Source organism: Protopterus annectens, chromosome 12.part0 (assembly GCF_019279795.1).
Source record: "Protopterus annectens isolate FY-2018-M chromosome 12.part0, PAN1.0, whole genome shotgun sequence".
NCBI lineage: Eukaryota > Metazoa > Chordata > Ceratodontiformes > Protopteridae > Protopterus > Protopterus annectens.
The window spans coordinates 885457456-885481686 of record NC_056746.1 but is presented as its reverse complement, the minus strand read 5'-3'; the positions used below and the strand labels follow the sequence as shown (position 1 = coordinate 885481686).

Here is a 24231-nt window from a genome sequence, read left to right as displayed (position 1 = left end):
TTCTGCCCACCAAAGGAACTCTGCCCTTAGACAAGGAATGATCGGAATGACTGTTTCAAGGTCCTGAGAATGTTGGCACCAAAGACTTAAGTACCATTGAAGTTTCCTCATATGCATTCTTGCATATGGAATTACCAGAATGCATGAGGCCATGAATCCTAGGGCTTGCAGTATTTTCCTTGCAGATAGCTGGGTTTTGGTGGCCATGTGTTTGAAGTAGTTGTTCAAATAGACCTGTTTTTCTGGAGTGAGAAAGGCCATCTGGGAAGTTGTGTTCAAGCTTGCTCCCAGGAATACAATTTTTTGTCTGGGCACCAATTGTGATTTATTTTCGTTGATGGTGTACCTCAATGAAGATAGGAGTCTTTTTACAAATGTCAGGTGTTGTAGTAATTCCTGACTATCCACCTGAATCAGGCAATGATCCAAGTATGGGAAAATGTGGATATTTCTCTGCCTGCTGTATGCAATGGCTGGAGCCAGGCACTTTGTGAATACTCAGGGCGCAGTAGATAAGCCAAAGGGCAGTGCAGAAAACTGATAGTGCATAGAGCTTGCCCTGAAGCGGAGATATCTCCTGCAAGACTCCCTTACGGGGATGTGCAGATAAGCTTCTTTTAAGTTAAGGGTGACTAGCCAGGCATCCTTGGCTAGCATATGGAGAAGCTGTTGCAGGGTTAGCGTTTTGAATTTTGGGACCACCAGAAAGGTGTTGAGAATTTATAGACTGAGGACTGGGCGCCAAGAGCCCTGTTTCCTGGGCCCCAGGAACAATCTGGAGTAGAAACCCTGTCCCCTTTGTTCTACTGGAACAGGTTGGATGGCCCTGATATTGAGCAGAGAATGTACATGCTTTTGAGCCTCTGCCCACTGGTTTGGAGGAAGGTCTGGAAACCCGCTTGGGGTTGGCAGAGAATGGAAGTAGAATCTGTACCCCTGGGATACAATGTTTAGAACCCATCGGTCCTGAGTAATGGACATCCAGTTTTTGGCATGAAGGGCAAGTTTTCTTCCTAGGGGCGCAAGTAGATGAGTAGGGCTGGGAAGGACAATTGACAAATCAGTGTGAACTTTTACCATAAGGGGATGGGCTTGCCACTCCCTGTTTTTGAGGTGGGAGCACTCCATTGTTTATATCTCTGCATACCTTGAGACTGTAGTCTTAGTGGTCTGGTTCCCCTTAGTTTGGACTGTGAAGGCCTGGAAGGGGGTGGAAAGGACCAGTTTTTTGCAGGCCAATGCCTACTGAATCTAGGTGGCTGCACTTGTAAGAATTCTTTAACAGTTTGCATAGATTTAGCTTTTTCTTCCATCTTTTTAAGAATCTCTTCTGCTTTGGTGCCAAACAAAAAGTCCTGATTTAAAGGAGCATCTAGTAATTTTGATTTGACATGGTCTGGCAAGATGTGTTCCTTCAGCCAAGCATGCCTTCTCAGTACAGATCCAGTGACTGCAGCCCTGCAAGATACTTCTAGGGCATCAAAGCCACACTGCAAAGTATGCTTACTAACTTGGTTTGCAGAATGCATTAACTCTTGTAAATCTTTATTTTCTGCACAATCTGGAAGTAACACCATTTTTTGTTTAATTTGTTCCATAATATGTTGCTGGTACTTCAACATATGATACTGGCAATTCAATGCCCTGATGGCAAGAGTTGCAGAGGTATATACCTTCTTACTCCATCTGCTTAAAGCTCTGGAATCCCTGTCTGAAGGAGTAGGGTTTTTGGCTGTAGTAGCCTGAATACCTTTAGGCCCCTGGGAAATGGTCTCTGGAAGGATTCTTAAAGAGAAATTTGTGAGAATCAGGTACTCTGTAGTACCTGTCAGGTTTTCTAGGGGCCAGTGGTAAAGTGTCTGGAGTAAGACTGGATTCCATAAAGACATCATCTACAACATCCAGGACAGGGGGTATAGCTAAGGGCCTGTGCTGAGGCAACTCTAAAAATTCTCTGAGTCTCTTTTTGGACTGAGGATAATCCTGGCATTCCCAGCAGAAATGCTCTCAAAGTATGCAAGGTTTCACCAAAAGAAAAATCCTCTAGAGGGGAGGCAGAGGGAATGGATTCCTCTGCATCTGAATCCTCAAAGGTAGATAAGGGTATGTCCTGGCAATCAGAAGGGTCAGAGTCATCGGACTCCTGCTCTGTAGAATCAAAAAGAAACTCAATTCTTGGTCTCTTAGCAGGGGAAGGCTGGCTTCCCCTAATTAGGGTGATAAGGTCTTCAGCCACTCTAACCACTTGTTTTTGAGGCATGGGAGCTTGAGCATGCACTTTGGTCGTCGGTTTTCTAGCTGTAGTGAATACTCTGGGCCGGAAAAACTTAGTAGTTTTAGCTAAAAAATGAAGTTGTCGGATTAATGCAAATATCGTTAGGTCAGAATACACCCTCAGAAGCCGGTGCCTGCACAGCGGCTCCAGACCCATCCAAGGTAGAGACATCCGTAGGTTCCATAGTCGAAGGAGCATCTCACAGCATACTGGACTCCGAATGGATCTCAACAGAGGCCTGCAAATCTGTAGAAGCGGGCAAAATGGGCTGCAAAGGTGCCTCCCTGAGTACTGGCGGACTGGCGACTAGCTTAATGGAAGCGTCAGTGGCAGTTTTTGACCTATGTGGTCTGTCTCTGTCTTTATCTTTGCACTTTCTCGGAAGATAGGTAGTCGAATGGCTTACTGAAGCCATTTTGGAATACGGAGAACGACAGCGAAAGAATTTAGCGGCAAAAATAGCCTGACAACGAATGGTTAGGGCATTAAACAAGGCACAAAACAGACAGTGAGGGACGTTGTGGTCTGGGCCTAAACAGGTGACGCGGTAAGAATGAAAATCTCTGTGAGGTATTTGCTTTCCACAGGCAAGACAATTCACTTTTTCTGACCTCGGTTAGGGCAAGAAAAAATAATCCCCAATTGGGTGCTTTAGAAGACTTCAGGTTTAAAACTCGAAAAACGAAAATTTCAGGTAGCGGTCGACTGGCACTTGCGAACTCCTTCTAGCTCCTTCTCAGCAAGAAAGACTAATGTAATGGCATCGGCTGCTGTTTTATACCACTGACGACTTGACGTCATGGAAGAAGCGACAGCATCCGACGCACAAATCCCAAGACTCTGGTATTCGGGCCGATTGAGGGCTACCTGTAGGCAGATAACCCAAGTGTGATGACTGCAACAGTGAAACATGGAGAACATTTCCTTTTGATCACAATGAACAGATCAGTTGCCAGTCAAATGACCACACACAAGGAAAAATATGTGAACCACTTTTTCAAGCAGCTCCAACATTGGACTGGAACCTCTAAAAAAAAATAAGCTTAACAGTTAATGTTTCTGAATGTAAATATTTTCTAAATCTGATGAAAGTGCTAGATGGTCACAGCTCTGAAGATTACAATAATGCTACAGGTAAAACAAAAGAAAAGCAATTAGCCTGAAAGCTGTAGTAAGTCTGGACAACAAACAGGAGCTTTTTACCTTGCATGGAGTCTGGTTCTGTGGTGATTCAAAAGCAACCAATGTACTCTATAAATAATCAAAGAAGGGGGGACATGCTAACAGAAGATTATCTCTTCAAAAACATAGACTTTTTCCTCTTCTGGGACAAAGAGTTTATATTCCCAGCTACAGAGCTGTGTCACACACTGCAGAATACGAGAGAAAAGGAAAATATAGGTTATGTACAGTTACAACCAGGCTTCTGAAGATGTAAGCCACTGGAACGTGTATAAGGGAATGATGAGATTGAGAAAGTCAATACCTCATGTCATTACTATTCAAGACAAAGGGAAAGATGATTGTCTCTTTAGAGACATTTTTATGGTGACTCTACTCTGTTCTGCTTAACTTTTGTGTATTGCATCACTGAATATTAAACAGGTCTATCCTTACCACTAATAAATGAAAGCAGTACAGCCAAGACTTTCTAACAGCACACGTTTTAGCATAAAGTAGCTGCTGCAAGCAGGGTAAATGCTTTTTAAGAATGTCATCGGCTTCAGTGTGGACTACTTCAGTAATAATGCTGTCACTTAATGGGACAGGAGATGCTGATTTCTTTCCTTGTATTTAAAGGTTAAAGAAATTAAAATCTGTGACTTACTCAATTAACACAGTTACCTAACACCAAGAGGCTAAGTGTAGTCATAGCCAACATTAACATATCTAGAAGAGTCTGTTCCACTTTATGTACCGCAATCTGTCTTCAAGGTAAACTCCTGTTGGTGATCACTTACTCAATAAAGCACTTGACTCCCCTGACTAACCCATGCAACTGAGAAGAACTATAAAACAGAAGGCCCTACCTCACCCTAGCTGAGCCTCTGTCCTGAATGACTGACTGGGTCTGAAGGTAACTTCTCATTTCCCTTTGTTGCATTTTTCAGTTATTCTTATTTTTGCTGTAGTTGAAAAGAAATTTGAGGAAGCTTGTGCTACTAAATCTTGCATATAGCTAACAAATCAAATTCATGCTCTCTTAAACAAAGCAAGTACTTTGGATGAAATTATTTGGGGCAATCTGTCTGCAACAAGAACCCTTGCATAAAGATTTCCAGGGTGCTGCATGCCACTTCAGTAGGTTAACAAGTTCAGATTAATTTGAAGGAATCATTGTCTAAACAAAGTACTGAGAAATTTCTGAATCAGTAAAGTCAAACAACTTAAGCAACTGTCTATGAAAAAGGGTTAAAATATATGTAATAACATTTGGCAGAACAATGCACTACAAAAGCAGTTCGAGAAATGAAACCATACCAAAACTAATGACTCTGGGTGCAAGACAAACTGAAAACAGAGCCCAGTAACTCCTCCTTTTATATATCCTCACCAATGAAAGATCAAAGGCTGTGCACAGCCAGTGAAACACTACCATTAACTAGGGGAACAATGCTAGAGAAAACTGGCCAGATTACATACTTCATAAGATTCAAAAGCCCTGCAAAGATTAATCATATTCCTCTACGGATTTTGCAAAAACTGCAAAGTTTTTCCTAACCTGCTACAATACAGGGTTATAATACAGCAAGATGTGGGGTTCACTTGTTGTTACTAGGCATACAGTCAGAGAGATCATTGAGGGACCCAGCCAAGTTAAATATCTACTTGCTCAGAATCACACAGTAGCAAACGAATGGTAAGGGAATTAAACCCTAGAGGACAAGCAGCACATTAACTGCTGATAGCCTTAACATTGTGTCAACTGCCAGAGGATGTGGAAGAGTTAACTGCCTGAAGTATAAACCCTCTTCCCAAAGCTATTTACCTTCCTAGGTTATTTGTCAGGAAGTAGTTTGTTAATGCAGAAAACTGAATATTTCAGTACATAGGTATTATTTTTACATCTGTGCTATACTGACAAACTCTGTGTAAACAGCTACTGGAGTCTAATATCTTGTCTAGACTACATTATTAAAGACCATATCACTGTGTATTCATAAGTCAGTGTGTTGAAACTACTTTGTTTCAGTGTAATTTTGCAGCGCCCCTATAATGTCTTTGATAAATGGAAGTTTACAATTATATTTATTTTCTGTAGAATGATATGAAAAACAATTATCTTTACACTGAAACAAGTATAAGTAATACACTGGAAACGTCTTAATCAAGGAAATGCATACACTAGCAAATAAAAAAAAAAAAAGAGGACCGACTGATAAGAAGTAGCCCAAATTGTACATCATTGCAAGAATCAGCTTTAAAAGAACACAACCTAACAGTGTTTGGAGGGATCTTAAAAACCTGAAAAGGGAATTTTCTCTTTGGAAGTAAAGAGCTGTTATTAAAATTCTGTTACTACAGCAGACAAAACTGAGTGTATGCGTGCACTGTGTCACACAACCAAAGTCACTTACCACCATTATAAATTATGCAGTTGTGTAAAATCCACTTAGCATCTGCAAGAAAAGCTTCAGTACAACCATACATTTTCTTTTTTGTATTCTGAAAAGGAAAACACAGTTACATTGCAATATTTCATAAGCATGCTTGAATGTTTTATGCAATTTTATTGCTAGCAAAGAACAATCCTTGCAGAATGATTACATTATACAATGAACATAAAACTTCCATAATAACAATGTTTACCTTCACAAGCACAACAAACATGAAAATACAAGATTAACTGGTGTCCTGCAGAAAGGACATGCACACTGCAGCAATGGCTCAGACTTTAGACCTGCCTGACAGAGTAACTGCAACATGTCTCATTATGCCTGCCAGTGGCTCCTCGGAGAATAGAAACAGTTAAGTACAACCTGCACCAGTATTTAATCAACATAATGTATTCATGTATATAAAAATAAACTGCACAGGAAACTTGGCAGTGTAGTATCATCATGTTCTGAACTGGTCTGCAGCATACCCATGACACAATCTATTCTGTATAAAAAAGTGACCACCACAACATGTTGAGAAGCACTGGATCAACAATTCAAAAATAGGTCTTACAGCTTTGTTTTGGCAAGAGCAGAAGAACAGATAAACAGGAAGAGAGAAGAAAGTAAAAGGTGGGGGACAGTACAAAATGCATACTGAAAGCTTGATTACAAAAAGCAGAGAGAGAGACCACCACCACCTGATTTAGAGACAACAGGTGAACATGACATGTTAAGGTATCACTCCATCCTGTTTTTTACCTCCTTACCATGGAGAGAGTAAAAGGAAATGGCAGAAGAGATCTATTTAGAAAGAGAAGACCTGACTTTTTGTCCTAAAAGAAAATGAAAAGCTAATCTAACTTTCTAACAAAAACTTGGTTTTTGCCAAGGAAAAACCTCAGTTATCTGTGAACATCTAAACAATGCATAATTCTCTCATTCTTGTTCTGAAGGAATGGGAAGGCAGGGAGATTAACAGCCTGGTTCAAAGACAGCTATCTGACCAACTTGAACATAAAACGGTTAATCAAGACAGTAACCCTATCTTTATAAATTAACCAAAACTGAGAAGAAACCATGACAGCTTGCAGTTCAGAAACCCTTACGGCAGAAGTAAGGGCCACTAGCAAGACTGTCTTCCAGGTAGAAAATTTTAAGGAAACGGGCTCAAAAGGAGAAAAAGTCAACTTCTCCGAGAAGTAATTTAGGTCTCAAGGAGGACTGATTTTTTTCAGGGGGCTTGAGGTGAAGAAAACCTTTTAAAAAACTGTCTGACCTTAAAACATGAAGACAAAATTGGATCAAAGAGAAGGCAGGCAGAAATGGCTGAAAGATGTGTTCTTAAGGGAGAATAATGTCAGCCCCGTATTGAGCAGCTCACACAACTAAGAATGATAGGAATGCCCACTTGATAATGGTACAGATTCTTTTTGTGACACCAAATAGAAAATCTATCCCAATTATAAACGTACGATTTTCTTGTAGCAGGTTTCCTAGCCTCCTGTAATACCTCTACCACATTCTCTGAAAACTGGTGCCTAAATGTGATTAAACTCCTATCACCTATGGGGTTAGATTTGGAGAATCGCCAGCAAAATTTTTGACTTGTCTTTTCTGATTTTAAGGAGAATCTTTGGTATCAGGAGAGAAGGAAGGAAAGTATACAGGAATTTCCCCTTACATAAAATGCCTTGAACAAAACAGCTTGAGCTGCCTGTTCTGATTAGGAGGAGAGATTTACGTGATGTGTACCCCAATGATGAGCAATCTGCAGTTAAGACCTCTCTGTCCAACATCCACTTGTGAGGATCTGCCTGGGATCTGCTCAAGTAATCTGCAATTGAACTCTTCTCTGAGGGAATGTAAACTGCTTGAAGAGCCGGATTGTGCTGTATGGCTGTGTCCTGCCCTTGCCAATCTACAAAGACAGCATGATCTTGTCCTGCCTTTCTTGTCATATACCAAATAAATGCAGTGTTGTCTAAAAATAGCTGAACGCTGCCCTGAGATCATAGCTGATGCAGGGATTGCAATGCTAGAAGTACTGCTTTCATTTCCCTGACATTCAAGAGGTCCTTCATGTCCTTTAGACCATACGTCCCGGACCTTTACATTCATAGTAAAGGCTCCCCAAGCCAGGTCTGAAGCATGTGTAGAGAGGGACCAAGAGGGAGATCTTGGCAAGGAAGTGGATCTAGAATGGGCACCCCCTGGATTGAGAAAGATCTGCAATCTGCCAATGAATCTTCCTTTTGATGAAAGGCAAGAGAAATATTTGGAAGTTTACAGAATGACAATATGTCCCACCTGATTTGAAATACCACTGAATCTTCCTCATGTGGAGATTAGTCCAAGAAATCTTAAGAACAGCAGAGGTCAAAACTGCATAGCTCTCAAGATCTCTCTTCCTAAGGTTGCATTTAAGGGAAAAGGGGAATTTAAATATTCCTTTAGGAAAGTCACTTTTTCCAGAGGAAGGAAGGCAGTCACTGACAAGGAAATGAGCCTGCACCAAGAAACGTAAAATATGGGGAGGAAAAAGCTTAGACTTTCTCTACATTTAGGCTGAATCTCAGAGAGAGAAGCAGGTTTACTGAAAGTTGAAATCTAGAAAGAGCTCCTCTTTCTTGTAGATGCCTGAAGGAACAAATCAGTCAAGTGAGGGAAAATCTGAAAGCCTTGAAGTCTACATAAAGCAACAGCCAGAGATAACCACTTGGTGAAAACTTTTGGTGCCTTAGAGGAGGCCAAAGGGAAAAACATAGAATTGTACTTATTTTACTTTTATTTACTTTGTTTACTGGGAAAGTCCAGCTGGGCACAAGGACGACTTCTGTGGAGGAGTGGGGAGAAAAACTCCACACAAAATTAAAGCATTTTATGTGAATACTAAAACACATTGTACATAATAGGAATATGCATTTGTACATAACAGTAAGACATATTAATAGAAAAAGGCTCCAAAATACATTTAATGCATATTAGAAATACTACATTATAGGAGTCTTTAAATAATGCTACAATTTCATACTGAGGTAGTTCAAAAGAATTTTAAGTAGAGCACTTGTTATTGTGCTAATTTTACTAGGTAATCTTATCCGGGTGTCTAGCAGCAGCCTAGCCAGAAGTTAAGGAGGGTTTGTTTTAATTTAGTTTTTAAGATGTGTGGGTTTTGGGGGAGCCTAACAGAGAGTAGCATGGAGTTCCAGGCATTTGATTAATGGCTGGAATGCAGGACATCTCAAGCTATGTTGCTGGATTTTTGAACCATGAGGAAATGTTTATCACGAGAGTGGAGTTGCCAGAGTGGAATGCGTCTTTGTAGCACACAATCTAGGATTCAGCATCCTTTGGAGTGATGCGTTACACTGTGCACGTGGGGTAGCTCTAGACAGCTGAGGTGCTAAACAGCAGTGCAGTAATGAGAAGAATAAGTTTTATTGTATGCACATTTAACTATTTTATTGTAGCACTGTTCAAGTTTGCTGTTTTGTGCAGCCCAGAGGTCGGTCAAAACTGGTGAGGCATGTGGGAAGAAGATAGGAGGCAAGGGGTGTCCTGGTACTTTTGCAAAGATAATGTACAACTCTGTGTAGGAGAGAGAGAGTTTTTGGTGTGTTTATTTTTTTGATAGCTTATTGAATATGCAAGTCAAATTTCAAGTTATCATCAACTGCGACACCTAGAGGTTTAGTGTTGGAGACTACTACTATTATTGTACTGCTGGAGGAGGTGATTTTGAAGTCTATTTTGCAATCAGTATTGGACTATGGGGATAAAAAGGAGTAGCTCCATTTGTTTTGGATTAATGATGAGGCTGGATTTGGCCAGCCAAGTTTTGATGGAGGTGAAGGGAGTCCTTAGTGAGTTGCTGAAGCAGAGGAGGATTCTGGGCTGAGCATATAAGAGAAGAATCATCAGCATATTGGACTGGGGTGACATGTTTAACATGCAAACTGTTAATAAATATGCTGAGCAAGAGGCGCCCAGTATTGATCCTTGGGATACACAGAAAGATACAGATAAGAAAGTGAAATAGCTTTACTACCATTTAACAGCTTATGATCAGTATGACGGGTAGCTTTGGAACCAAGAGAGGGCAGGATGGGATAGGCCTAAAAATGCTAGCTGAAAGATTAGCTTGTCATGGGAGAATGTATCAAAGGCTTTTGAAAAGTCTAAAACTAGCGTGAATACAGCATTGCTTGTATGACACTTTTGACTGGTGATATTTATGAAGTTGAATAATGCAGTTTTAATGCTTCGGTTTGGTCTGAAGCCGTGGTGGGCTGGAGAGAATATACTTTTGTCAATGATATGTTTAAGTAGTTAAACGTGGATGCATTTCTCCACAATGTTAGATAAGAGGAAAAGTTGGATACTCCTTTGTAAAGAGCAGGATGTAAGATTTCTTCCAGAGGGCGGGAACATAAGATTCTTAGATAGATCTACTTATAGGAAGAGAGAGAACAGGCTTCAGAAGCAATTTTGAGATAATTACCTGGTACGTTATAAAAATCTAAAGTGGTGGGTTTAAGTTTCAGGAAGTACTTCTTTATGGCAGAGGTAGGGATAGAGCTGTGGAAGCAGGCGTTGAAACTGTTGATTGGTTGAGAGGTATTTTGTTGACTGTTATTTTTATTGAGTAATGGAATTTATGGTGTTTATAATGTGGGTGTTTAACAGAGTGGCTGTTATAGTGAATGCTTTGGGAGTCAAAGTAGTAGTGGATTTGATCTATGTTGAAGGTATCTAAGGTTTTGAAAATAATATTCCGAAACTGAAAACCTTAAAAACTTTCTGTGGTCCACATTAACAAGACTATGGAAATGTGCATTTTTTATGTCTAAAGTACCCAAAAACATCTGGGGAAGAACCATTAGAAGTGGTCACTGCAGAGTAAGCATTTTGAATGCTGGGCTCTTAGAAACAATTGAAAAGGGGGCAAACCCAGGGTGGGTCTCCAATTTCCCTCTTTTCTTGGGATCAGGAAAAGTCTTGGATATAAACCAATTCCCTTTAGATAAACAAGAACCAGTTCTGCAGTACACTGTAGAATTAACTTCTTGAAAATTTGAGGGATTAAATAAAGGAACAAGAGGAATGCCTGACTTGAGAGTAAGTGAAAGCCACGACATCCTGTAACCAAGGAAGGGATCGGGAACGTTTCTTTTACAGAGAGGTTAAGGGTAAACAGGGGGGGGGGGGGAGACAGACTGTCATAAGAAGGCTGGTTTGTCAGGAAATAAGGGATTAGACAACTTAAACTTGCTGTTTAGGTTTGCCCAGAGATCTCTCTTTTGAATATGATTTATCCTTTTCTTCTTTATAAGAGTGCAGATCCTTTGGAATTTAAGAAATGGAGAAATATAAATCTATCAATAAAGTCCTGCATTATCATGCAAATCTCCTGAAGGTTAATAAAAATGTCAGCAGCAGGACCAGAGAGGGTATCCCCAACCAGAGGGGTGTACAAGAGTTTAGATTTAATGACCTCAGGAAGAGACTGCAGCCTAAGCCAAGCACAGCTCCTCAGAACAAACTAGAAAGAAGCTGTTCTGGAAGAAGCTGCATTTTAAAGAATGCTTTGCAACCTGGGAATTAGCACTAAGCAAAGAAACTGCAAAAGACTTGCCATCAGAATCTGGCAAATTGTATAAAAGTTTACCCAAATCTCCTCAACAGAGACAACAAATATCTGGTTACATGTGCCTGATAATTAAGAACATAAAAAGCCAGAGTAGAAGTGTAAACCTTTTTTCCATACCTATCAATAGCCTTTCTATTATCCTTATAGGATCATAGGAAGTTACAAGGCTATTGGCCCAGAGGCCCTTATAAGCCTAGCCAAAGTTTAGCCCATGTTTAGACAAATCAGCACCCCATGCCCCTGTCCAGCAGGGACACGGGTGGAATCCCAGGGATGTATTTTCAATTTTCCATCCGGTTATCCAGGTTGCACTTAAAAAGGACTAAAGAGGTACTTTGCTTATGTGGAAAAGGAGTCTATTCCACGGATGGGGGAGTCTCTGGGACACAAATCTGTCCCACCAACAAGTCTTATTGATGTCACAGACCAGGCCGAGGCCGCTCATGCTGGTTACTCGAGTGGAGCTTGACTTGTGGATATGCAGCAGTCCCATCAAGGCAGAGTCCGAGATCGCACTGTATGCCAGACAGAGGTCACCTCTGAGGAGTCTGTATGAAACTGAGTAGAGGGATAGGGCTTTTAGCCTATCTGTGTATGGTAGATTTTTGAGGCCCTGGATTCTCCTGGTGAGGAATCTCTGTGGTCTCTCCAGCTGCTGCATGTGCTTTGTGAGGTACATGCTGAATGGGACATTGTACTCAATAATGGGCCTTATAAGGGAAGAATATATGGATGTTATGACATCCTTGTCCCTGGATGAGATACCCTTACTTATGAGGTGGGCCACGTAGAATGCTTTCCATACAATGGAAGCAACATGGGGGTCAAAAGTCAGGTTGCTATCAATCTGGGTCCCCAAATCCCTCACGACTGATTGTGTGTTCAGAACACTGTTATTAATGTGATAATTTGTGGGGACATCACTCTCCCCAAAGGGGATGATGCATTTTTTGGTATTCAGCTTGAGGCAGTGTTTCTGGCACCAATCATTTGTCTGGTTGAGGTCCTCTTGAAGGATGTCCATGTCACTAGGGGAACTGATAACAGCACCCAGCTTGCAATCCTCTATAAACCTGGTCAGCCACAGCCCACTGGTTTTGGCCTGCACCTCTGAAAAGTATACCCAAGTAACAGAGGCCCTAACACCAAACCCTGGTGTACTCCGCTCAGTATGGGTCTACTGCTTGAGGTAGCTTCCCCTATTTTGCCTAGTTGGGTTCTGTCCCCTTATCATTACGGGAGACATACTATGAGGGAAACCAGTTTACTAGGTTTATCATATCCTATGGAAATTATAGCAGGGTCAGAGGAAGGATTCTAATAAAAAAAAACATATGGGTGTCTGATGCTTTTAGAACCTATCAGGCTTCTCTGAGATGGAATTCTTCAGTCTTGCAGTTCACTGAAGCTGTAACAAAACCATGCTGTAAAGTTTCAAGTACCAGAAGGATGGAAAAGTGTTTAGGGACCCCCATGAACATCAAGTCATAGTACCTTCTCTATATATCTGACACACATTTGCCTTCCCACTGAAAAAGCTGCATCATCTCAAGTACTGTATTCCCAAAGGAAAGCTTTTCAAAGGGAAGTCAGGACATAGTATCCTCTTACTCAGACTCATATTCCATAGGATAATGAATATCAGAAGAGTAACACAGGGAATCTCCATCTGAATCAGACTCTTCTTCCTCCTCTAAGAAAGAATACATCTGTCTCTTCAGAAGGGTAGCATTAGAAGGAGAAGCATAAAGAACTGACAGGGCTTCAAAGACATCAAACCTTTGTGTAAGCCCACAATAAGATTTCATACCACTCCTTCTGAGGTTCCCTGACCACAGGTGGTGGCGGTGGGGGGCATGCTTAGTCTTTTGGTTTTTCCTAGCTGGAAGAAGAGCTTGCATATGAGAAGGTTCTGACTTCTGACATACTTCAGAGAGGGAACCCGGTACTACTTCTTGGACAAGAATCAAAAAATTACATAAAGTCCAACTGAAATAATCGGCAACGACTCCCTATTCACTTTAGAGACAATCATCTCATTGATTGGGATGGATGTTCTAAGGAGCCATGCTATGCCGGTCCCTAGTTAAATTCTAAAACAGGATCAGCCAAAGTATCTGGAACATCAAAGGACTCATCAGAAGATACAACAGAGACAAGCCTAAGTGTTCAATACAGTCTTCTTTTTCAGTTCATGTGGGACATCTGAATAGAAAGGGTCAGTCTATATCTTGGCTTGCATGAGCTCTTTCAGTAATTAATTTTCAAAATAAATATTAAGGGAACGCAAGCATCACCTGAGGGTTTTAAGTACAAAAGATTGACAAACAGAACAATATCTATAGTTGTGACTGGCTCCTAATCAAACAAAAAAGACATTTAATGTGGCTGTCCCTGTAAGGTATTTGCCTTCCACAATCACATTTTCCCTTTTTAACTGACATGAAAAGTTTTTTTTTTTCTCCAATGGGGATACTTACCTGCCCAAGGTAAGTGGAACTAGAAATGGTTATACATCTTGACAGTCAGACAAAGAAATGCAGGTTCATTGTTCATTCTAGTGGCAAAAAAGTTCTGAGGTCATTCACAACTGTACATCCCTTGCATACTTCATAGCCTTAGCACATGTGGGTCATATGTAGGATGCACAGTGTGACAGGAAGGTGCCTAAGCTTTGGTATCCTGGCCAGATGTATGGCTATGCCTGGTGGGATATTCTAATGGAAAGTATTTCTGCAACAGTGATCACAGAAAGGGCATATCACAGTGAGAAAAATGTTGTCCTGGTCTACCTACTGCAGAAACTTTCAGGTCAGTGGTAGGAGAAAATGCATACATCAGGTCCTAAAGCCACTGAGCAAATAATTCCAGTTCCCAGATAGTTTCATACACAGTCAGTGAATAATAGTATAGAAGTGGTCTTTTGAAATGGGTGGCCAAATTCTCTGATTTTAGAATGCTCCACCAACTAGTCATTACTGAAAACTTGTAATGCCCAGTTGCCAGCTGTTTTACAAATTTTGCCTACTGTGGGAATTCACCAGTACATTTTGATGCCTTGGAAGATGTATAATGGAAAAGTACAGTTTTGTACCTACCATAAATGTAGATGTCCGAACAGGATAGCATCTGCATTCATAACAAATGGGTTGTCCTGTCGTCAGGCAGCCCTTCGGTCGGCCGGATTCCAAAGTCTGGGTCCGGCTTCGGCTGATGTCGCACTTCACCCGACATCATCTCTGCTGGTCTTCGGGTATAAAGGCATCAGCCGACGCCATTTTCCTCAGTGTTTCTTGCCCCAGATGCCAGTTGCCCTCTTGGAAAGCTAAATTTTGGATAAATGCCAATGTTTCCAAAAAAAATAGAAGGCAAACAAAAAATAAGCATGTATGTACATATATACAAACAAATACACCATAAGAGACTCCCCCCCAGCTAGCTATTAGGAGGTAAATACCCTAGGAGTACCACAGAGGGGAAGGAGGGTGGGTAATCCTGACTGCAGATGCTATCCTGTTCGGACATCTACATTTATGGTAGGTACAAAACTGTACTATGTCCTTCAAGGATGCATCTGCAGTCATAACAAATGGGTAGAATACCATAGCCAAACTAGGGGTGGAGGAAGAAAAATTATGGTGTAGTTAGGATCCCTTGCAGTACAGCAGTGGCAAACCCTGCTCGGGATCTAGAGTATAGAGGTAAATTATAATGCTTGGCAAATGTATGCACGGAGGTCCAAGTAGCCGCCTCAATAATGTCCTTGGTTGCCACTCCTCGTAAGAAAGCTGTGGTAGTGGCTGTAGCCCTTGTAGAATGAGGTCTTATGTTCTGTGGAATTGGTTTTCCATGGTAGGAGTAACAGAATCTTATGCAATTTCCTATCCATTTGGAGATTGTCTGTTTGGAAATTGCTTTTCCTTCCCTTCCTGTTGCATAGGCTACTAACAGCTGGTCAGTTTTTCTGTAACCTTTGGTTCTGTCCAGGTAGTAGCGTAACTGTCTATGTACATCCAAGGTATGCAGCAGTCTTTCCCCCCTGTTCTGTGGATTGGGAAAGAAGGTCGGTAGGTGGATTGCCTGGTTTAAAGACACTCTGGATACCACCTTAGGCATAAATGTAGGATTAGTTCTCATGGACACCCTATCTTGATGGAAGATTAGGAAGGGTTGCACTGCCATTAAGGCCTGTAGTTCCGAAACCCTCCTTGCTGAAGTAATTGCCAGTAGGAAAGCAGTTTTCCATGATAGGTGTTGAAGATCTGCTGTTGCTGCTGGTTCAAATGGAGGGAGTGTCAATTTTTCTAGCACAAAGTTAAAGTCCCATGCTGGTAATGGTGGTTTCCTAGGAGGTTTTACATTCTTGATCCCTCTGAGGAACTGCCTGAGTAGAGGATGCGAAAAGACAGGTGGATCGAAGCTGTATTCTGCTGAAATAGCTGATGCATGTATCTTGATGGAGGAATAGGACAGGCCTGTATGTAGAAGCTCTGCCAAGTACTCCAAAATGTTAGCAATATCTATGTTCGACACATCTTTTCCTCTTTCAGTACTCCAAATGACAAACCTTTTCCATTTTCCTGCATAGTTCCTTCTTGTTGAAGGTCTGCGGGCTTCAAGGATAATGTCTTTAACCCTTTGGGATAGGTCTGGGTTAGTTGCTGCTATGTGATGTTCCAGGCAGTCAGTTGCAAGGTTTTTAGGTTTGGGTGCATGATGTTGTAGTTGTTCTGAGTTAACATCAAAGGCATCAGGGGTATTGACCACATTCTCCCCGAGACATGCTCCTCAGCAATGGATACCAGTGTTGTCTTGGCCAATTCGGAGCTATCAGGATTATCCTTGGGCGTTCCTCTTTGATTTTCAGTAGTACCTTGTGCATCAAAGGAAGAGGTGGAAATGCATATGCGGTCAGGCCTTTCCAACTGAAGGATAGAGAGTCCACCTTCCATGCAAGTGGGTGGTATGTCCTTGTGCAGAATTTTTTGAGCTGGTGATTGAGTGGGGATGCGAATAGGTCTATTTGTGGCATTCCCCATTTCTTTGTGATGGCCTTGAAGATGTCCGGGTGTAGCATCCATTCGTGAGCATCCGAGGTGGTTCTGCTTAACACGTCTGCTAGGGTGTTTTCTTTTCCCGGCACAAATATTGCCTGTAACTGGATGTTGTAGCTCAGAGCCATATTCCAAAGGTCCAGAGTCATTCTGCATAGGGGTATGAATGAGTGCCTCCCTGTTTGTTGATGTACCACATGACTGTGGTGTTGTCTGTCCTTATCATTAAATGGCCTTCTTTGAGGAATGGTCTGAATTTCTGGATTGCTAGTTTTACTGCCAGCATTTCTTTTTGGTTTATGTGCAGGTGCAGCTGGTCTTGAGTCCACAATCCTTGTATGCATTTGTCCAACATGTGCGCCCCCCAGCCTAGGTCTGAGGCGTCCGTTGTGATGGTTTGGCTTGCTTGAAAGTTGGGGAAGGGTAAGCCTGGGTTTGACTGGCATGCTTGAGCCCACCATAGGAACTCCTGTTTCAGGCATGGGATTAGTGGGATTTCGGTTTCTAAGCTGTGCCTGTGTTGAGACCATAAAATCTTTAGGTACCACTGCAGCTTTCTCATATGCAGTCTGGCATGTGGGACCAAGATTATGCATGATGCCATGAAGCCCAAGGCCTGCAGTACTTTTCTTGCTGTTAGTTTGTCCTGCTTTGTTAATGCCAAGAAGTAAAGAGGGAGTTGTTTTTGTTTTTCTGCAGTTAGGAATGCCATTTGTTTTACTGTGTCCAATTCAGCACCCAAGAATGTTCTTGTTTGGGATGGTATCAGTCTTGACTTTTGTAAATTGACTGTGTATCCCAGGGCTTGTAGTAAGCAAATGACTCTTTGTAAATCTGTTGTCAGCTTGCTTTTGTTGTCCGCTTGTAACAGGCAGTCGTCCAGGTATGGATAAATTTGGATTCCCTGTAGCCTGCAGTGAGCGATTACTGATGCCAGGCATTTTGTGAATACTCTGGGCGCAGTAGATAAGCCAAAGGGCAATGCTGAGAATTGATAATGCTCTGATCCTGCAAGAAATCTGAGGTATCTTCTGCAATTTGGTTGTATGGGGACGTGCAGGTATGCCTCCTTGAGATCTAGAGTTACCAGCCAACACTCCTTGCCCAGCATGGGAAGAAGTTGCTGTAGGGTCAGCATTTTGAATTTTGGGACAATGATGTATGTGTTTAAGACGGGCAGGTCGAGAATAGGTCTCCAACTTTTCTCTTTTCTTGGTACTAGGAAGAGTCTGGAGTAGAATCCTTTGCCCTGATCTGTTATTGGTACTCTTTCCACAGCTCTCATCTTTGTTAATTCTGCTATCTGGTTTAGAGCTTCTGTTTTTTGATTTGGAGGTAGGTTTGGCATTCCTCTTTTTACTGGTAAGGTGTGGAAGTGGAACCTGTAGCCTTGGTCTATGGTTTGCAAAATCCACTTGTCTTTTGTGATATAGTGCCAATTTTTCGAAAATAAGGCTAACTTTCCGCCTAAAGGTGCTGCTATTTGCTCCCTGGTAGGCGGTGTCAGAGCCAAGTCACTGTGATTGCCCTGTTGCAGTGGCAGTGGTTGTGTCTGTGCCTCGGTTATTGCCTTGCCACTGTCGTCCTCTGTAGGCACCTCCTCTGGATTGATTTCTGCCTCTAGAGCGTCTATTCCTGCCTCTGAGATTTTGAGGAGTCTGGAAAGGACCAATTTTGGCAGGCCAGTTCCTGCTAAACCTTGGGGGCTGAACCTGTAAGAAATCCTTAACTGTTTGTACAGATTTTGCCTTCTCTTCCATTTTCTTCATTACTTGCTGAGCAGGTGTACCAAATAGACTGGCCTTATCCATAGGAGCATCTAACAGCTTTGCTTTAACATGATCCGGCAAGACCTGTTCTTTCAACCATGCATGCCTTCTTATCACTGTGCCAGTCATGGCTGATCTAAATGAAGCCTCCAGTGCATCATAGCCACATTTTAAAGAATGGTTACTAACCTGTTGGATGTTATTCACCATTTCTAAAACATATTTCTTATCTAAGGAGTCATCAGAGGACAGTTTCTTAGTTAACTGATCAAGCATAAACTCTTGGTATTGGATCATATGAAACTGACAGTTTAAAGCTCTAGCTGAGAGAGTAGCAGAGGTGTAAACTTTTTTCCCCCATCTCTCTAAGGACCTGGATTCCCTTTCAGAAGGAATAGGGTTTTTTGCTGAGGTCGAGGCTACTGCCTTAGGCCCCTGGGATATAGTCTCAGGGTCTGCAAGTGGGGCCTTGTATAAGTGGTGATGAGTATCTGGCACCCTGTAAAATCTATCTGGTTTGGCAGGGGCTGGAGGTAAAGTATCAGGAGCAGTGCAAACATCATTAAATGCATCATCCACAACAGGCAGTACTGGAGGTATAGCTAAGGGCCTATGTTGTGGTAAGTGCAGAAATGTCCTAAGCCTTTTTCTTGAATCTGAGAAATCTTGTCCCTGCCATTGGAATTGTTCTCTCATGGCATGTAAGGTTTCCCCAAAGGAAAATTCCTCTGGTGGAGAGGCAGATGGAATGGATTCTTCAGCATCTGAATCTTCATAAGTAGAAAAAGGAGCCTCTGGCTGGTCTGTAATGTCTGAGTCATCCGCAGAATCAGAGGACACTGGCTCGGGGGGCTCTGCTCTAGATCTCTTTTCTGGGGGCTGAGAGGCCCTGTCTGGGTGAGATTGTGATCCCCTAATTAAGGATATTAAATCCTCTGCCAGAGTAAGCATTTGTGAACTAGAAGTGGGCCTGTGTGAGGGGGGCTTAACAGGCACTGATTTAACAGTTTTGGCTGCTTTAGCCCTGGCAAAGGCCTTAATAGACATGGCTGCAGGAGGCCTAGCAGCACCACGTGCTGGGGTAGAGACATCCAAAGGGATGGTGTCTGATAAATCACTAGGAACCACAGTAGTAGGCAAAACTTCTGAGGCCGATTCAACTAAGGTAGCAGGAGCCTCAGTAGAAGTCATGGATTCGGCTGAAGATTGACCGGTTTTCTCGGTTTCGCCCGAAACCGAGACACTCGCGGCTTGCTTAACCGTGGTTTCGGCCGAAACCGCGGACCGCGAGTGTCGGTCTTTTTCTTTGCGTTTAACAATTTGGGTAGTCGGAGGATCCGACGGCATAATGTACGCAAAATCTGAGCCGAAAAACTGTTCAGCAAACTCCGACCGACGCCTAAGCGTTCGTCGGTTGAAGGAAGCACAGGCCGAACAAGCTGCTACGTCGTGGTCTGGGCCTAAACAAGGCAGGCAGTAAGAGTGGAAATCTTTATGAGGTATTTGTTTCCCACAAGTTAAACAGTTATTGACTTTTTCTGACATCGGCTGAGGCAAGAAAGAGAGTCTCCAACGGGGTACTTAGCTTTTTAGAAGTCTTCGAAGTAGTATTCGGTAGTAGTAATCTCTGGATCTGACCGACCGGCACTTGCGAACAGCTTCTGCTTCGGGCGCCACGCGGCAAGAAAGACTGAGGAAAATGGCGTCGGCTGATGCCTTTATACCCGAAGACCAGCAGAGATGACGTCGGGTGAAGTGCGACATCAGCCGAAGCCGGACCCAGACTTTGGAATCCGGCCGACCGAAGGGCTGCCTGACGACAGGACAACCCATTTGTTATGACTGCAGATGCATCTTTGAAGGACATCGAAAGGTTGCAAGCAACTACCAGTCCTGACTTTGGAGAGGTTCCTATCAAAATTTGTAGGATTCACTGCCTCCCTGCTCGATGATGCACCACATCAGGTATCAGGGCACTGATGTGATGAATCATGGTATCAGGGTGCTGGTGTGATGTGTCACCAGATCAGTCTGGTGATCTCTGTATTGATTTAAGGGGCACCTTGGAAGAAATTATCCTGAAAAGCTGCAACTGCTCTTTCCAGATGCCTTTGTGTTATTTCAGTTGATGTGATGAGACCTTTTTCAAATAATCCAGCAGCTCTGTCCTGAAAGTCTCTTGAAATGTGGCCCTTGAGCATATTCAGAAAACTCTTGTTGTCATGTACTATATTATAGTTTGTGGTGACAGACTCCTGATCATGTAGGTTAAACGCATTTTTCTGTCACAAAAAGACTTTCATCAGCGAGTTGGAAATGCGTGTTACCTCAAAATGCATATCTGTATTGGGAACCTCCAAACACTTGACCCGACCCAGTTCGGCTTTGTTAAGGGCAGATCATGCCTACTAAACCTGGTTGACTTCTTCGAGACAGTCACTAATGCCATAGATGAGGGAAAGGTGGTTCACACAGCCTACCTTGATCTCACCAAGGCGTTCAACACCTTCCTCACCTGGGTATTACAGAAAAACTCACCAGCCTGAACATAAACCCCTACGTCACAAGATGGGTTGCCAGCTGGCTTACAGACAGAACTCACAAGATAAGAATAGCAGGCTCCAGGTCTGACTCTAAACCAGTCACAAGTGGTGTCCCGCAAAGCTCGGTTCTGAGACCCCTACTGTTCGGCATATATTTCTCAGAAGTACAGGCAAACACAGGAGGACTATGGCTAACCACGTTCGCCGATGACTGCAAACTGGGAGCCATAACTGACTCTCCGGCTGACACGGACATCCTTCAAAAAGGCCTTACTGAGACAGACACCTGGTGTCAAAGTCATGGCCTCAAGTTAAATGCCAAAAAATGCAGAGTCATCCCATTTGGGAAAACCAAAACACCCATGAATTACCACATAGACGGCAGCCCCCTTAATACAGAAGAGGTAATAAGAGCTCTGGGAACCCAGGTAGATAGTAATCTCTCCTTTGACAATCATATTGCCAAAGTAGTTAGGAAATCCTTCTATGTGGCCCATCTAATTACTAAGGGGTTCGCATCTAGAAATAAAGAGGTTACAGTGCCCCTCTACTCTTCACTCATCAGACCCGTCAGAGTACAATGCCCCATTTGGGATGTACCTCACAAGGCACTTCCAACAGCTGGAAAGACCACAAAAGCACCTCACCAAAAGGATTACTGGCCTCAAACAAATGTCCTATGCAGCCAGACTGAAAAAACTCCAGCTGTACTCAGTGGCATATTGCTTACTCAGAGGTGATCTCTGCCTGACTTACAAAGCCATGTCCAACTCAGAATTGATGGACATGCTCCACCTAAAGAAATCCAAGTCACTGCGAGCCACGCGCTCTAGTGAGCTAAACCTTGCCACAACAATAAATAGAACATGCTGGAGGGATAGATTCCTGTCACAGACACTCCTCCATGCTTTGGAACAAAATTCCTAACTACATTAGGCAGAGCCCCTCACTAACACTCTTCAAGAGAAGCCTTGACAAGTGGATGGGTAACAGAAAATACACCCCTGGGATCACTTCATTGGCTCGGCTTGACAGAGGCTCAGTTAATTAATCAATGGGGCGGCGAAAGCAGACACACTCTGGCTAGGCTTAAAAATGCCCTCGTTCAGATAGCCTAGTACCTACCTATGAACCTATGTACTACTGCCAAGTATACTTTAAACTCCAGTGTAGGTTACTCATATGAAGTCCTGTACCATGAACCATAACAACGCATAAAAACTAACAGAGCCCTAACTTACTTCATCACTGTTAAACAAAACTTGTACAGCTTTTGGTAACTTGTTGTTTGTATTTACAGCTGTTTTTCCACTGTAACAAAACCTTTCATTTGAGCAGAGTTCATCAGTGTACCCAGAAATGTCATTGTCTAAGCTTGGTTTAATTAGTATTTCTTCTACTGCACTGTAATGCCCAAAGACTGGAACAGATTTATTACTAAAATGAGGTGTTTTCAAATGCTCATTTTCATCTGCTACTATCAGATACTGAGACAAGAAAATAGTTACCAGTTTCTGTGAGTGAGTTAAAACTGGTGCTAAATGACAAACCTCCTCTATGTTGTAGAAAGTTCAAAGGAAGACTGGCAAAGTGAAATTTACAAAAAGCATGCTGGAATCTTTAAATATTAACACTGGCAACTTCCATCTCCAAGGCTGCCTTGGCAAAATTGTCTTCAGGGCCATCATTTTGAATTATTTTGTGACGACAAACTGATTTAAGATTTGACAAATGTTGAAATGATCTCTTTGTCCTTCATTAGCCCCATAAAAAAGAGAGCTGAAGAAGCAACGTGTTCCACTTTGGCAACTGTGTCATATAGTACTGACTTCTTCTGTATTAGTTGCTGCATCAAGACTAAAGCTTTGTGAACCCATGTCATGAATTTTGTGTTACTGTACTAGGATACAGCCTGGGTGTAGCTTCTTTAGCATAACATTGTGAAACTGTAGCTACAACATATCTGTCCGAGGTAATTGCCTCCTCAGAGTACATTGTAATGAAAACCAAAATGTCTCACAGAGGTACAAGGGATTGGAGAGGGTGTATAAAGCAGCACTCAGCAGGACCTTAGTTGCTACTTATTCTCCTCTAGTACAGATGCATGAAAAGATGGATACTATACACTATACTACTCTACACTGCACATACTAGGGATTTTTTACTCCACATGGGCCTCCTATTGGTGGGAAATTTTCTGCAGCAGTGTGATGGTATGAACAGGGATTTAATATCATTTTCATTTAGCTGAAAATTTGTGAATTATACCAGTGATGATTACATGCAACTTTAAGCCTTTTTACTGCAATTTGGTCATTTTTATACTGCATCTATATAGAAGCAAAATAAAAACAAACTATATGTACAGAACCAGAATAAAACAAATGATTAGATTTACAAGTAGTAAATGTATTAAAATACTCATTATAATGACTGTTCTAGTTTAAAATGCAAAATTCTGTTAATTCTCTTTTTTTAATACTCAGTCAAGCTTCTGGAATGCATGGCTGTTTTCCCTTACAAATGGAAATCTGTGACTCTGGGTATGATACAGTAGCCTGACAGCAGCTCTAACTCTCCTTTTCATCCCAAGTTCCTTAGAATGTATTCAGCTGGTTTGCAAAACAAAAGGTCCAGGGAAATCAGTGTATCAACCAATTCAGCATTCACATCCTTAACATCTGCTTCAGTCTACAGTCGCACTTGGCTTCTTAAAATAGTCGATTTAGAGCCCCTTGAAGACATACCCACTGGAATAATGCAGGTGCACTTAAGACAGTGGTGTTCAATTTTTCTAGATTTTTTTTTTGTGTTACCTTCTGGTTTGTGCTGAAAACATTCCTGCATCTGGAAGCTGGCCATGTAAGTTGTACAATTCCATGACTTAATGGCCAAACTACTCATGGAATAAGCTTTTTACGCTTTCTTATTGTCCAAACTCCCTGTTAAAAGTTAGAGGAGGCTAAAGTGATGACATGTTACTGGTGGGAGGAGGACAAACATACAAGGGAAAAATTCCCTTTTACAGTGGAGAGCAGTCTTGCACAAATATTGAACCTGATCCTTTGTATAAAAAAAATACAACATAAAAAAGTCAATAAAACTAGACTTTATAAACTCACACATCAATAAATAAACAATACCTGGAAATAAAAATACCAAAACCCACTTTTAATAAACACCATCTCTACAAAACCACTTGTATGAAACTATAAATGAAAAACTAAATCAATCATAGTCAAAAGACAAAGACAAAACTTGTTATGAAAAACACCATGGACCTTTCAAGCATAAAACCGTCAATTTATTCAGTAATATGAACAAATGTATCATGGCCC

The 24231-nt window shown here is 42.0% G+C and overlaps 1 protein-coding gene across 6 annotated transcripts in view; it reads right to left on the bottom strand.

Annotated features, from left to right (window-relative positions):
* ZMYND8 (zinc finger MYND-type containing 8) overlaps positions 1-24231 on the bottom strand; it is a 1698999-nt gene that overhangs the window by 1004052 nt on the left and 670716 nt on the right. For all 6 annotated transcript variants that reach the window (XM_044089914.1, XM_044089913.1, XM_044089918.1 and 3 more), the window contains one exon: positions 5854-5941. In XM_044089914.1, the coding sequence (XP_043945849.1) occupies positions 5854-5941 (88 nt within the window). The remainder of the gene's footprint in view (positions 1-5853; positions 5942-24231) is intronic.